We start from the raw sequence: 15588 nt of genomic DNA, 5'->3' as shown, positions 1-15588 counted from the left end.
ACATGGCATTAGGCATTAACCAGTCATTAGTCATTATAATGCATCCGGACCAGCCGTCGTCTTATAGAGGCTTGTTGTCCACGGATTCATCGCCGGTCTCGCCAAAGTCTTGGACCCGTGCCTGGTAGGCAGAGGTCTCCTTCTTCTTCTCCTCCCCTGTCGGCTGGACTGCTGGATTCTCGGGAAGGTACTTCCTCGCTTCCTGAGCTATCCTATCCTCGCCCGTGAGACTGACGAACCCGGGAATGTTCCTCCATGTCGGAACCAGTCTCACGAAACCCCTTCTGCGGATACAGCAGAGACACAGCGAAGTGCAGTGGGCGTAGAACACTTCGCCACTGGGGGTGACGTCCCGAGGCTTGCTGCAGCATCCGCAGTCCCTCGCGCAGCAGCCATCGTTTTCTTTGCATGGCTTGACGAATTTCTCCTGCGCGAGATATCGTGGCAGACCGATCTTTGATACCATGCGTTTGATGCGGTCTGACTCTATGACCCAGCTCCTTATCTTGGGTCCTTCTGGCCTGCTCTTGGCCAGGTCGCCATGTTTTTGTTCGATAAGCCACAGCCTCGCTTTTGAGTCGGCTAGCTTGTCTTCCCAGAGCTTGGGGCCGTAGTTATCAAGCCCGTCAAGTTCGTCGAGCTTATCTTTGGCAGCGTAGTCGAGAAATGTCTCCCGAAGGAAATAATCCCGCTGCCTCAGGAATTCCCGCTGTTCGTCCAGGTATTCCCACTCCTCGATCCAGTCTGTTTGTTTCTGGATCTGGGATTTTGTTTGAAAGAGCTCTTTTGTCTTTCGGATCTTGTTGGATACCCAGTAAATGTGGAGGGTATCAAAGAGCCCTTCAAAGTTGATGCCGCTACGGAAGCCGAGCATGAATACCAGGGCCGCAAGCACTGTTACTGCGGTGATGATGCTCTTGGGCGAGATGATCGGCTCAAGAAGCCAGGGGATGGCGTGCTCCACGTTTTGGATCATGTTCTCATCCATGATGTGAGATAGAAGACAGGTGGAGGGTGAAAGAGGAGCTGACAGTGAAGGTGGAAGAGGGAAGATGGGGGAGAAGATGGAAGAGAAGATGGGAGAGAAGAAGGGAGAGAAGAAGGGGGAGAAGAAGGGAGAGGGAAGGCGGAAGAGGTAATGATCCCGGGGGAGAAGGACCTAGGGGGTTGCAGGTGGAAAAGTCGAAGGTACAGTTGATATCGAGATGAAAAGGATTGAGAAATCGCGACCACAAAATGACGGAATCTCGCAGTTTAAATAGGCAGCTGGGAAGTCTAATTATTCAATAATGTCATTTTCAAGAGTCAATGATATTTGCCGTCGTTGCAGTTGTTTGGACCATAGTTAGACAATTTGGTGCATTGGTAGGTGGTTCAACCCAAATCCAACCGGGAGATCCAAACCTAGGGTTTTGTCACCCAACACTGTCTGTCGTCTTGATCTCGATAGCGTTCAGCACACAGTAGACGGTTCAAGAGATCTTTAACATGCTACCAGCAACTCCTTTGGTATCTGTAGCCTCTATGTTCTCAATTGGTAGTGTTTCTTTTCGCCGTTGGCAATTTTGGTAGACCGTGGTTGTAGGTACTATTGTCTTCTGAATGACATCATCATGACAGCGATATTCAATATTTATCGCTTTAAGTTGATGTGAACCACAACGTGGCAAGTGTCTACCATGAATGCCTGTACGAATCTTACGTGGCAGGCGTCAGTTGCCTGCTTACGTAGTTACGGAGTAGTTATTGCTGCTTTCGAGGTAAACATATCAAAATCCCGTTCCGTCCCAGGCCTCCTGGTCTTGCTGCATTTCAAACGGCCTCACACCGCTCTCCTGCCAGCTCCCGCACCGCCAGTATCTCCCCAGTAGGGACTAACCGGGCCTTGGTCTGACCCTGCATGTCCGACATCTCAGTGAACATTACTCCGTACAGGCTCAACGAACATACTTTTTTCATAGAGAATGCTGATTTTAAAAGTTTATATCCCGCCACGGCGCTTCTCTAGGCCTATAGATAGTAAGAGAAGGATATCTTATGACAAATGCAATTTCAAAATAAAAAAAGAGAAAATTTGAAAATTTACCCTCTCTTTAGAGTGCTATTTTTTTAAAAAAATCGGCATTAATTTTGAAATGGAGGGGGGATACGTTACCTAGGGCCTTTAATTCCTCCTAATACTATCTAGATGTTGCTAGAGGTATTGTGGTGGGAGATATATTTCAAAAATTGGGTATATTATATGGGAAAATGTGTGTTGTTGAGATGTCAGATCCTACCTAGGGCAGTATCAGACTAAGGCCCTGTTACCTCCAGTATGTGAGCATGGTTGCACATGTACGTACATGCACTGCGGGTACTTAGCTACCTAGCTAGCCGCTTCTCACGACCGGGACCTGCAGATCGTTGGTGACCATGAGCCAGCCATCCGCCTCACAGACCTCCCCATAGGCGATGTGTTGGGGAAGCGCGTAATATGAGTGCAGAGATGGCGAATGCAATCAATAGACAGGGCCAGGGGATGGAGGAAGGGGGCAAATGACTTGACTTTGCAGTTGGGTTTTCAAGTCGCCCTTGAATATGTCTTCACCGCAGCTTCGGTCCAGCCTCTGAAAATATCCCCGAAGCAGCGGAAAAAATTCATATGGTAATTGTTCTGCATATAGGTGCCGCCCATGACAACAGGACCACGTCAGAGTTTCAGACATCCGCAGTGACTTGCGGTCTGTAAGTAGCTGGGGAGTCAGGCATAGCGACACCGGCTGAGCTCTCTGTAATCATCAGCTTGGGACTTAGTAATTGTTGCTATGAATATACTCGCCATATGAATAGCATTCATTCAGGTAGACCGCTCTTTTTCGATCCTTTTGGCCATTTCGCCTTTCCCTCTGAAGTGTCACAATTGTCAGGTTCCCGATGACGTCGTCCACCTCAACTCGGCTCAGGTCTCTCATGCGTCTCTGGTTGTGGCTGTAGGTATTGGAGGCACTTCGCCTTCTAGCCACGGAAGCCTCATCTCTTCCCTCAGAGCTATTCCTGGCGTGGCTCGCGCCCTTCCTTCGTCTCTTCGTCTCTCCGTTTCTTCGTCTCCTCGTCTTGGGCAGCGGCAGGGCCTCACCTCTGCCCAAAAGGGTAAGGCAGGGCAAATATATCACGTGAAAGTCTATTCGCCCCTTTTTCGCCCCCTTTTCACGTGATGTTGGGCGCCAAAAGGGGGCTAGCGCCTTTGGTCGCCTCACATGCTGACTCAGCAGTAAAGGGGCTAAACCCCTTTGGGCCGAAAGGCTGGGCTCGGGCCGTGGGTTTCTGCCTGGCCTCACCGCCTTTTCCTCTTTGGGCGACTCCCAGCCATCCGCCAGAGCAGGCGACGCGCGCTAGGCCCGAAGAGGAAGCTCTGCTGTTGCTGCCAAACATTCCAACCTCCTCGACCGTCGCCCGACTTTCCAACCTCAACCTCCCTTGCGATGCTTGTGACGCTTGGTGATGCTGGACGACCTCGCGACGCGCTGCTGCCTGCTCTTGTTTACTGGGATATTGAGCCAATTCGCCTGTTGCTGCCTGCTGCTGCCTGCTGAGGTTCCGACGCGCATGAAGATCGCCCTGGCCGGACCTCCTGAGTGACTGAAACTACGGAGTTACCTGTCCTCTGTTTCCCTGGCTTGGATCTTCAACTGCGGCCTATCACCCTTCTGAACCCCCTGGGCATTGCGGTGGGCTTGAGCTGGTCTGGCTGCCTTCATCATCTTTTGCTTTTTCCCCCCATCGCTTTCTCCCCGGACGCCAGACAAAACGGCGCGTCAATTGGACGGCCACGAAACAGCTTCGATCCTAGAGGCCAGAGAGTTGAACCACGTTCAATTGACGCTGTCTCACTGACTAGCCTGGCCTATCATCACCGTGCTGCAAGCCCTTTTTTGTTTTTTGGCGTTCGTGGCCCCTGTTAGCTGGGCTGCTTCTTTCCGGGGGTTGCTCCGTCCTCTTCTCTCTGTCATTTTTCCTCCTGATCCCTCTCATTTTCCTTGTACCTTCAATTCAACGTCTGGGGAAGCAAGCAGTTCAGATACTGATCTCCTTCCTGCCTTGCCAGCCACAGGACTCGATTCGTCGTCGAATGAGCTTCGTTTCCTCTCCGCTTGCTGACAGTTCTGCCTAATTCTCTGGGCTACTTTTTTTTTTTCTCGCCCTTTGATTTTCACCTGTCGTTGCCTGGCCCATCTACCATGACGCACATAGTAGAAGGTCATCAGATACCCTGCTAAGAAACAAGAAAAAGACATCTCTCATTGCCTGCTTTCATCTGGTGCCTATAGAATTCACCCTCTTACTGCTCCTTGTCCCTTTGGTTGCCTAGTTCCAACCCCGAGGCACTTCTATCTTTACAGCCTTTCAAGGCAAAAAGATCATACCAGGGAGAATACCTTGGTTGGCTTTGGCCCGGAGGCTCTGCTCTCGTCATCGCCCTCTTGTCGATTCATCGAATCCCAGAGTGCTTTGTGACCTTCGATTTCTTCTCAAGCCTCTTCCTCCAGATTATAAATACCTGGAGAATCTTCCTCCCGATTTACCTTTTTCTCAACGCATCTCTCACGCCTCTACATTCTCATCTCAAGCTTGCATAGAAGCCCAATCTCCTGTCTATTCGTCTCTTTGACAACACATTTCCTCTATCTTCTACCGCAATCAACCTTCCGTCTTAACAACAAGCGGAAGCTCATCTCTTTTTACAAGCCTTCAGCCTCCAGCCCTACAAACAAAAAGCTTCGGGAACACTCTCAACATGCCTCACAAATCTCAAGTTTCCGTGGGTTCTACGGGAAGCTCTTCCAGCAGCGGTTACTCTTCACCTGCTGGGCAAGGTAGGCATTAAGCACTATTTTTAGTTTTGTTAATTGGAGCCCCAATGCTATTAGTCTCCGCACACCATTTTATGCAACCTACTAACATGGATTCTCTGAAATCTACTAGGTCAAAATCCGGGCCCAAAAAGATCTTCAAAACCCTGTATACATAACTCGGATCCCGCTGGATGCGGTGATAAAAAACGCTCCGGCTTTGACGGAGTGAAGTGGAAATAAATTCCATCATTACAGCGAACGCCTTCGAGGAAAAGAGGGATGCACGACGAACCTACACGGCCGTCACTTTGCCTTCGATGGTTGGACATCAGCCTCAACCATAGCCTCACAAAATAATCCGCATCCATCGCCATATTATTACGAATGACAGCTAGTGACACAAGTAGTGCCTACGCCACATGCATCACCCTGATGTACAACAACCCAGTCCTACCACACGAACTTCAGCTTGGCGTGGTAAAACCGCATATATCTCGTTTTTACAGGGATCAAGCTTCGACCGCAGATGCACCTTCGAGTACCTTTCCAAGCTTCTTGCTGGTCAAGATCACACCTTGCTTGACCTTATCCTTTTCCTCTTTTGTATACTATTTCCTTTTATTTTCCCCCTATGGCTTGTACGACTACCTTGAGGAAGTTTGGCGAAGGTGCACACGGCGTTTATATACTATTTCAGCCTTCATCCCCCCCTCCCCCTCTCTTTGACATTTTACGACTTTGTGGCTTCTGTTTGTTTTCTGTTTATCAACCTTTTCCTTTGTGATTTCCCGTCTCTCGTGCTTTTTATTTACCCTGTCCTACCCCCACAGAAGCCGAGCTACCCTTGTTCCCTTGGCCCGGCTGAGCCGTCCGGGGTTGATGGTTAATTGGCGGGGGGGCAAGCGATCCGGTCCAGTCGGGCGCATTTATCATTCAATTGACCGAGTTGCAGTTGCTGCAGGGGTATTTTCTTACCCTGAATGAAAACTCTGAATGTTTTTTCCCAGACTAGCTAGCCACAAGGCTACAGAACCATGGCTCTCCCTCTTCCCCCCCGGCTGAAGAAACAGAATTTCCCTTTTTCTTTTCTGGATGGGTGTTACTTTTTAATAATAAGATACTGCTATCTAATTCAGAGCTTGTTCCAGTCCTCTGATATGCTTTTTAACTGATAATTTGCCTTTTGGCTATACTTATTCTGTGTGCGATACCCGTGTGCCGTGTGCCGTGTCCCTTCAGCAGAAATATCCCGGCTCAAGTTAATGGATTTTTACTACCCATACTTAGCCTGATACTGCCGAGGTACCCATGTATGCACGGCTCACTACTCACACCGACGCCAAACATTGACTCACAGACCTTGGACCTTGCGATAGTTGGCCTTTGAGACCGCTCGGCTTTTTCCAGCGTACCAGTGAGGGACTGGGCAGTTTTGGAGCCTTGGGGGACCTACCTAACCTAAGCAACCTAAAGTGTTCATCACGTGTTACTGTAATCGCTTCGTCTTTTGCTCTCAAATAGGAAAAAAGCAACGTCCCGTCTAGTTTCTGTGGTTGTTATTCACCCGTGGACATTTTACCCTGGACATTTTAATGTGTCACTCGATAGACCCTGGTGGCTACATTATATATTCCAGAATATTATTAATGTTTCAAGCGACATGGCGCTTTGGAGTTGCTTCTTGCGCCAGTCTGGCGGGCCGCTGGATCTCCACGCCTGTTCCTTCAGAGCAGAGACCGATTAAAAATGCGTGACAAGCATATCCACATGCACAAAACAGAGATCTTTCTGCCTCTTGTCATGTAACACGAGGTCCATAATATGGTTGATGGACGGGATTTTCCTAATAGAAGGTGGCTCATCATTCATTCTGGCGTTTTTAGCGCATTCCGATAGGATGCTAAGACCCTGGCATCTGGATATTGGAGCAACATGCCTCCAATAGACGTGCTAATGCATGAACGGCCTCCTCAGTCTGGAACGGAGTAAATTTATTTCGTCCCGAGCCGTCAAATATCCCCTGACAAGCTTTCCCACGAACCATGAATCTGAGATCTACGGCTTACGAGGCGTCACATCAGATGAAAGGAGGGGAAAATAGTCACAGACTACCCGCTATTGCAGTGGCGCCAACAGGACCCGTTATCTAGTCACCAGGCGCTTCAGAATATGAGGATATTATTTGGTCTGTATATGTCTTGGGAAGATCGAGAATGATCTTCACCGTCTGGGTATAGCGCTGATCCAAGACTATACCCTGCCAACAGGAGAGAAAATACGATCATACCAGCATAAATCCCAGGGTCTGCTTCTTAGTGGCAAACGCCTTGCAGAAAAAAAATTACCACGAGCCAGGACGACGATCCTCCACTTTCATATAAGACGGTTCCGTTGCTCCGTTGCCCCCATCATGGAGACGGACTCAACCTTCCTTTTCATCCCTTTAACCGCCATTGCTATTGATGAAGGTGTTCCACTGTGTTCTTAACGGATTTGCTTAGGGTCTATTTGCTGGAGAGGCCAGCTGTCCTCAGGGTAATATTGACAAGCATACAGCAACATGATACTACCAGAGGAGCCTCCAGATGGCGATGTTAACAAAGGCCATATTATCATCATTCTAACCTGGACTGGATTCAGCATATCTCTTCTGCTTGTCATAGCTAGAATATGGACCCGTGTCAAAGTCGTGCGAGCGTTTGGCTGGGACGACGGATTCATTATACTTGCCCTGGTAATTATATTGTCCCGTCATCCTAGGAGAGTGTGAATCTAACACGGTGTTTCTTTCTCTCATCTAGGCTTGCGCTGTGGTCAACGCTGCGATGGTTACCACCAGCATAGCCCATGGCACTGGGCGACATCAATTTTATCTCACCAAGGAGGAAGCAATGCAAGCAGATAAATACAATTGGATCTCTCAAGGGTTCCACGTTGCTTCCACGAACTGGGCCAAAGTATCTATCATGTTATTCCTCCTGCGCATTATTGGCCATGCAACTCGACAAGCGCCTTATTTCTACGGCGGCATGGTATTTTTATCCGTCGTTAACTTCGTCTGTATCTTCACCATCTATGGCCAATGCATGCCTGTGGAGTCATTATGGGATCACAGCATCAAAGGAAAATGCTGGAATCCTCGAATCCAAAGAGATTTTGCGTTTTTTACCGGAGGTTAGTCTGGCTCGCATGTACTGTTTTTGGATGTCAGAGCTTTCAGATTGCTAACCGAAGTTCATTCTCCACAGCCGTTTCGGCCGCGTCAGATCTTGCACTGGCTATTTATCCCATGCGGTTGATATCGAAACTGCAAATGCCGTTTCGTGTGAAACTTGGCCTGGCAGCCATCTTTGCCCTTGGATTCGTGTAAGTATAGACTTCATCTGTGTCGTTTTTATTTCTTCCCCTTTTCAGTGACGCTCACCATCATTGTTCTTCTGTTTAGAGCGGTGGGTGCTTCTGTCGTCAAGACCATATTTCTTTCGCGCCTCTCTGCCCGAGCAGACTACTCGTGGAACACGATTGACCTCGTTTTCTGGTTATGCATTGAGCAATATCTGATCATGATTGCTGCCTGTATCCCAATGTTGGGTCCACTCGTAAAACTCATCCTCAGGGAGGCCACCTCCAGAGCAACCGGGTCATCAGGGTCAACGTCATGGCCCCGTAGCATGTTACGAAAGCCTGCAACGAAAAGAAAGCCACGTCCATATTGGGCAACTGACACCAGTTTGTATGGCACCAAGGAAGAAGGGACAACGATATATGGAGTGAACCCAAATATGAAGACCCGTTGTTATCCTCTCAATTCCTATCACAGTGGCGTTGAGCAGCAGACAACTACCGAGAGTCAAGAGGCCATTGTCCAGGGTACAGATGGCCAGAGAGACGCCATTGTCAAGGTCAGCGAGGTGCATGTCAAAATCGAAAGTCTAGAGCCGGACCGGAGATCTTCACGCTCGGTGACGTTTGAAAACAGTGCTATGACATCGAATTCTAACGAAAATACCCAAAAATCAAAATCCGAGAAGATAGAGGAGGTTCCAGTTTGATTTCGAATATGCTGGCCACGGGGTTCAGCGCGGGAGGGTCTTTTTTCCTTGTTATTTCACCTTCGATTGGAGCGTTTTTGAAGTATGGAGTCCTTGCATACGGAGAATTTTGGGAGTTATTCGGGTTTGCCAGGGAAAAATTGGCTGCATATAGTGGACTTGGTTGTCTGTCCATGGACGGTGTATATCTATTTTTGTTTATATTAAGAAATAATGATGACGATAAGAGAGAAGAATTCAATGATGAGAATCCGCCCGGAGGTGTTATCCGGAGAGACCGAGCAAATCGCAGCCCTCGCTTTCCCACCTAACTGCGGTGTTAAGAGTTATCCGCTCAAATCGCCTCCGGCCTTAGGTTAACGGGCTAAGTTGCTCGTTGTTAGTTTAGGCAAAGTCGGGTGGTTGGCTAGCTAGCTACCGAGCTATCATGTGGCTAACTATCTGCTGTGTATCCACCACACGCTCAATAGTCCTGCAAGCTAACTATGGTCATAGCAGGCTTTTTTAGCTGCCCCAGCACATCCAGCCACTATTAATCGTTGCTCCGCTGGAAAGTTGAGCATGACTGGAAAATGGCTGATGTCTGTTCCATAACTGGCCAGTACAGTCTGTGTCCCGATTGGAGCCGGTTACTGTCCTGGGTGTTCTTTTGCTCTCCTCCTTTGGACCATTGCAGAAGCTTCGCATACAGCGATTGCTTGCTTGATACCCCATACTCCCACGGAAGACGATCGACTAGAAAAGTTTTCTTTGGTTCTAGCCTTCTTTTGGCCTCATTCCGTCGTACGATGGAAATTGTAACGCTAACAGCGGCGTTGCATGCTGCTGAAAACCCGCCAGTAACTAGTTGAGTGGACATCTTTCAATTTCAACTCAATTGAACTCGGAGGCGACGCTCGTGTTACGATGTCTTTGGCCGCCCCAGTGACTGAGTACTTTGTTTAGTCTTCTGCTCTTCTATGTCCTGTTTGCCGCATTATTTCATGCAGACGAACTATAGCAGGGCTACCGCTAGGATAGGGTGGCCCATCGTTGTTCATGGGTAGACGGAGCTGCTCAGATCCCACCTGTGCTGCTACCGAAGGCTCGAAGTTGCCATCACAACTGTGATTTGCTCTCCGGAGCTCATCAGAAAGGAAAAAGGCATGTAGCTATGAGGATGAAAGTGCTCCGGCTTCCCTTTAGCCGAATACAGTTACGATGCCTGAAGAGAGATATAAATGTCTGCTCGACAGCTCCCTCGAGGACGATGAGAAGAAAGAAGACATCAACGTTCTGTCAATATCCAGTTCCTCTCAGAGCTTGAGATAACCCGTCAAGATGGGTGTCCAACGTCTTGCCCTCGCCCTTATTGCATTTACTTCTGCTCTCACTTCTGTCATTGCAGCCCCTATCGTCATTGAACAACCTCCGCTAGGGCCAGAACATCGCTACGATGCCATTGTTGTTGGCGGCGGACCGTCCGGCCTCAGTGCCCTCAGCTCCCTTGGCCGAGTTCGTCGCCATGTCCTGCTCTTTGACGAGGGCATTTACCGCAATGGTGCCACTCGGCATATACATGATATGCTTACCAATGATGGTACGTTTATATCCTAAGTTGAAACACTATTCTTATGACCATGCAAATGTTCTAACTAGATGCACAGGAGTCGAACCAAAAGTATTCCGCGCAAAGGCTAGACAGCAGATCAGCCGATACACGTCTACCTCCATCAAGGATGTCAAGGTGACCAAGATCAAGAAGGTTTTCGAACATGGAGGAAGAAAATACTTCTTCCAGGTCACCGACAAAACTGGTGCGATGTACACAGCCAGCAAAATCGTGCTTGGTACTGGTGTATTAGATGTTCTCCCCGGTACACCTGGACTTCAGGAGAACTTCGGCAAGGGAATCTATTGGTGCCCATGGTGCGATGGCTGGGAACACCGTGACCAGCCGCTTGGCATCTTGGGGCCACTCCGACATGTTATGGACAGCGTTTACGAACTCGAAACCCTGAACAAAGACATCATTGCATTCGTGAACGGAACCGAGCACAGCATTGAAGACATCTTGTACCTCGACAGGAAATACCCCCATTGGAGAAAACAGCTAAAGCATTACAATGTCCAGATTAACAACAAAATGGTCAGCTCCATTGACCGTCTTCAGGATGGCTCCAAACATCAGGACAAGAAGACCTGGCAGGAATATGATAAATTCAGGGTCAATTTCAACGACGGTACCAGTGTTGAGAGATCCGTATTTATCACAAATTTCCCGACTGAACAGCATTCCGACCTTCCCGACCAGTTAGGACTGGCACGAGATCCGTTTCACAAGAACAAGATCAAGGTTAACTTTAAGGGGATGCGGGCGTCTGTTCATGGTGTATTTGTTGTTGGAGACGCCAACAACGATGGCAGCACCAACGGCAACCATGCCATGTTCAGTGGTAAACGAGCTGCAGTTGCGCTACATGGTGAGTTGATTCCGACATTGAAGATAAATACTACGAAGGGACCATGTTACTAATGCTTTGCATAGTTGAGCTTGAGCAAGAGAGGGCCGAGGCTGCTCTCGGCAAACGAGATGAGAGTTTCTCTGCCGAGCAGGTAGAAAATGAAGCCCTCAAACTGATCGGAAGGGATACTGAGGAGCTTGAGGAATTATGGGGGAGAAAATAACTGACGACAGAATGATATTACGATGATGACGACTCGAAAAAACAGAAAAGAAAAAAAAAAATCAACGTGACAAGAGCAGTTTACGATTTAACGAATGTCTGTTGTTTCTTGTTTTCATGTTTTTGCGAATTTCGGTCAATTGCGATAGCTCTGACGACTACTTTGTATCTACGTAGATAGTGCATAGCATGAGTGAAATAACACATATGTTAGATACCTGCTATATCTCTCCAAAAGGTGATATGTCCAAAAACTCCCAGTAATGGAAGGGCGATATGATAACGCTAGTATGGAAACACATATATAAGCCAGTCAAGGTAGGGGGGATGTATATAATACATCAGATATGCTCATCTCTTTCAGATCTAACTCTAGGAAATATCGACCAAAAAAAAAGAAAGAAAGAAAGAAACGGATGGCTAGTCAAATGCTCGACACTTAAAGAAGCACGACGAAAGAGAAGAGACAACTAAATGAACAAGGGTATATATCTAAATGTAGAAAAGTCACACACACTTATGCTTTCATAATTCCCATCACCTAGGGAGTTGGGTTTTTTCATTGTCGGACTCAAAGGCAAGGCTTTCGAGGCGCTGAGTGACTCGTGCACAGAAGGAGTCGACGTATGTCGTCCAGAAGTGAGCAACAGTGTACACTATCACCAGCCAAATCGGTATACAAATGGCGAATACCCCGGGAGATCCCCGAGTGAACCATGGCGGCAGTACGTCTTCTCCGTTTTCATTCTTGGTGACAACCCATGGTTCCCCGGTGATGTTGCCGTAAACCATATAGGTTAGGACCGTCTTCAGCAGAGTGCCATGGGTAAGGTAGACAGCAAAGCTGTTTCGGCCAAACCATAGGAAGAAGCTGTTGGAGAGCACATTTTTGATAGAAGGAGAAAGGAATATGCCGAGAATAATGAGGTCGACTCCAAGGGCTGTGAAGCGTTTTCCAAGATTGACGTTTGGTGGGAACATGTATTTAGATGACTCGAGAAGAATGTTGGACCAGCCGCATCTATCGACGTCATGTTCGGGATAAGAGGCCGACCATAGCCCAAGTGCGATAGCGATCCAGCCTATTGCGCGGCGGAGCCACGGACGAGAGGAGATATAAGAATTTTCCGGATGGTTGCTAGCAATGTCACTCAGCATCATACCGTAGCATGCTTGCTGACCGAAAGTTTCTGTGGTAGGAAATACTCCGTCGTTAGCAGGATATATATCAATGGCCGATTGGCTATTTGTAAACGACATACCGGTATTAGGAGAAGCATCCTGATGGAAATAGAGAATCATCACAACGTATATAGCCAAGCGGTAGTGATACTTGACATACATAGTCGCAACGAGTAGAATATAGACTAACATCGAGGCCAGCAGTAGTGGCCTCAGGGCCCACTGATGGTCGTCATAGTCGTTACGTCCGATGGTCCACGTCGATAGTATAGTAAAGAACAGGCGGCTGATTTCCTTGAGCCATGAAGGGTCGACCTTGACGCTCGCTGCTCTGAACCAGTCCACGTCCGACCTTGTAGCTACCTTGAAAGCACCAAACTGAGCGACTGTCCATGCAAATAACAATGCGATCGTGGCGGGGAGGATCAACCGCGGGGGACGGCGAAATGCGCTCTTTGCGATAGAAGAGAATGAAGCGTTATAGTTTCCGGAACCAGAAAGCCTCAGTGGTTTTAGGGCGCAAACATATCCGGTCAAAAATGCAAATATGGTAACGCCGATTCGTCCCTGCCACGGAATTCGGAGAACGGGCTGCTGTAGCAGTCGGGGGGTTCCCTCAGCGGGTCCAGCGCTGAAGAGCTCATAATCCCACGCTCGTGCCAGGTGGGTGAGAATGACGAGAAACGATGCGATTCCGCGCAGGCCCTATAAAACCAACAACTATAAGTATTCTGGAAGTGCGTACCTTCGAAGTCGGGGTCGGGGTACACTCACGTCTAACCACTTCACATTCCGGCCATTGTCTCTGGTGGGAGGACCAGATTCACCACTGGTTACCATAGATCGCCAGAGAGACAGAATCAAGGAGAACGGAAACATGGTTTTTTAGAACTGTTCTTGTAGTCAAACGGTCCCAAGATCCCCCTGGCCAGATATGCACATATCGAGGTCCAGTCAGCGTGAATTGACCGGATTCTTTATCTTCTCGCCAGGAGGATTTGAAGGAATCGTACGCAAGTTTGCGATATAACTGGGAAAGAAAATGTCTGGGATGGAACGAGCGGAAGAAAAAAAATTATATATATATTAAGGAAAAACCTGAAATTTCGCTGGCCCAGAAGTCCGGAACCAGAATAACAACGCCGATAAATATCAAATGGTGGGTTAGATTGGGCCGGTGGTTTTTTGACAGACAACGAGTGAACGGAAGAAGGGAGTCAAGTCCTTTGTATATTAATGCATGCAGCGAGCGGAGGCAGAGATAGCGAATTGTGATTTGAGTTGAACCACTTTGCTCCCCGAGGCAGGAGACGCTCCGCTGCAAAGGGGGGTGTTACCGTATTCCTGGGGGCTTATTTCCCCTGCTTTTCCTGCTTGTCACCCAGTAATTCCACTTCTAACCAGCGTTGCCAAGCGGATCAGCGTCTGGAACATAAGGGGGTCAGCGGGGAGCCCACACACCTTGAGAGGAGAGGGCTTCGGTGACAGATACCAAGGCGTCAAGGGTTCCTGGGCACCCGTATAGCATTGACTATCAAAGGCCGACATTATCAGGCTACATGAACAACAGCTTCAATGTACGAAGAACTTAAGGATACCAGCTCATCCTGAATGCACAGCCATGCAGGATGAGAGAGACAAAGCTCGCTCAAGCCTGTGTTGGAGTCAGGGCTGGCAGTACATTGCCCAGGCGCCACGCGCTTGGCCGAGCCGGGGTCTTTCCCTGGACCCTTTAATAATCTGGTCAACCAATATAAGAAAAAGTATTCATGGTGTTCGTTCGGGTGTATAACCGCCTTTTCCCATGCCCATGAACTCGTGAGACGAGCGAGCCGCAGGCAGTTGCGGACGTGCGGCATAAGATCGTCCATGAGAACCTGGTGTGCTGATGTCTCCTACATATGTTCCTGCCTGCGATTGTCGTTTCGAACAGAGCCATTCTGGGGCCGGGTGTACGTAAGTACGTGCCGCTGTAGTACTTATGGTACTTCATCATGTCGCCGCGGCGTTCCTTCAGCGATCTGGGAGGTTTATTCCTTTCTTAGTAACATGATCAGCCACGAATGAGAGGCCAGTATCTCACGAGTCTTGCGCCGGCTATGACGATGGAGGGTGGAGTGACTTTATGGAGGACGCCTGCTGTCTTTCTCCACAGGACGCTTGGGATTTCTTAATTTGCTCCTTGTTGCAGCAAGAAAGACATTGCGACCGGCAGCCAAGGCGCATCCCGGTGAAGACATGCATGGCGAGTCATGGGGCGTCTCTGCGTCTTCGGTGATAAGAGAACCGAGGCAGAGCGAGGAGGTTGCTTTTTTGCTTTCCCTTCCGTCTGATGTTTGGCGTTTCAAATGTGTTTAAAAAGTTCTCCGTGTTTTGGAGGCGCTAAAAGTGTTATTGCCCAGTGCATAAAAAGCTAAATGTGCGCATAACTAGCTGTATAAACGCGAGCATTGCCTGAAAAGGAAATTTTCACTCGTTTTATGCACTTACGTAACCTGAATGATTATGTAATGCCTGGATTGACAAGTTTTTCTTCTTCATAATTTCTTTTATATATCATTTTTCTTCTTCTCCCTTTTTTTTTTTTATTTTATTTTATTTTTATTTATTTACTACATGAAGTTGTTACTTGAAAAAGATCAAAGTCAAGATAAGGCGAGTTTCACCGCGAGCAGAGATAGTTTGTATTAAATAATTCCGACTCAGTCTGTCTCTGCTTTCAACCACTTGGCTCTGTAAGGAAAGGGCACACAGGAATCTCGAAGGTATGGAAGGGTAGGGAAAAGGCTGGTGTAAAAGGGGAAAATAATCAATAGGGGAAAAACAAGGTGCTTTTTTTTTATGTATTTTAAC

At 48.2% G+C, this 15588-nt stretch overlaps 4 protein-coding genes across 4 annotated transcripts, besides 1 other annotated feature; 2 read left to right on the top strand and 2 right to left on the bottom strand.

Annotated features, from left to right (window-relative positions):
* Nucleotides 1-61: 61 nt before the first annotated feature.
* Nucleotides 62-988, bottom strand: TRV_00797 (uncharacterized protein; the record flags this gene model as incomplete). Its single annotated transcript, XM_003024947.1, has 1 exon — nt 62-988. One exon carries the CDS (start codon nt 986-988, stop codon nt 62-64), a length of 927 nt encoding a protein of 308 aa, XP_003024993.1.
* Nucleotides 989-1052: 64 nt separating this feature from the next.
* Nucleotides 1053-1139: a sequence feature (Short protein (TRV_00796, EFE44381.1) was converted to a misc_feature.).
* Nucleotides 1140-7395: 6256 nt separating this feature from the next.
* On the top strand, nt 7396-9198 carry TRV_00795 (uncharacterized protein; the record flags this gene model as incomplete). The annotated part of the gene is made up of 5 exons (XM_003024945.1): nt 7396-7569; nt 7637-8009; nt 8084-8201; nt 8281-8881; nt 8971-9198. The coding sequence occupies 5 exons, from the start codon at nt 7396-7398 to the stop codon at nt 9196-9198; spliced, it is 1494 nt and encodes a 497-aa protein (XP_003024991.1).
* A 1009-nt stretch (nt 9199-10207) lies between these two features.
* Nucleotides 10208-11554, top strand: TRV_00794 (uncharacterized protein; the record flags this gene model as incomplete). The annotated part of the gene is made up of 3 exons (XM_003024944.1): nt 10208-10466; nt 10534-11349; nt 11415-11554. The coding sequence occupies 3 exons, from the start codon at nt 10208-10210 to the stop codon at nt 11552-11554; spliced, it is 1215 nt and encodes a 404-aa protein (XP_003024990.1).
* A 536-nt stretch (nt 11555-12090) lies between these two features.
* On the bottom strand, nt 12091-13614 carry TRV_00793 (uncharacterized protein; the record flags this gene model as incomplete). Its single annotated transcript, XM_003024943.1, has 2 exons — nt 12091-13440; nt 13510-13614. 2 exons carry the CDS (start codon nt 13612-13614, stop codon nt 12091-12093), a joined length of 1455 nt encoding a protein of 484 aa, XP_003024989.1.
* Between the last annotated feature and the right edge of the window lie 1974 nt (nt 13615-15588).

The sequence above is a fragment of the Trichophyton verrucosum genome (assembly GCF_000151505.1).
Source record: "Trichophyton verrucosum HKI 0517 chromosome Unknown contig00082_1.f1.exp, whole genome shotgun sequence".
Taxonomy (NCBI): Eukaryota; Fungi; Ascomycota; class Eurotiomycetes; order Onygenales; family Arthrodermataceae; genus Trichophyton; species Trichophyton verrucosum.
Note: the sequence above shows the minus strand (reverse complement) of the source record. Positions and strands in the feature narration are given on the sequence as shown.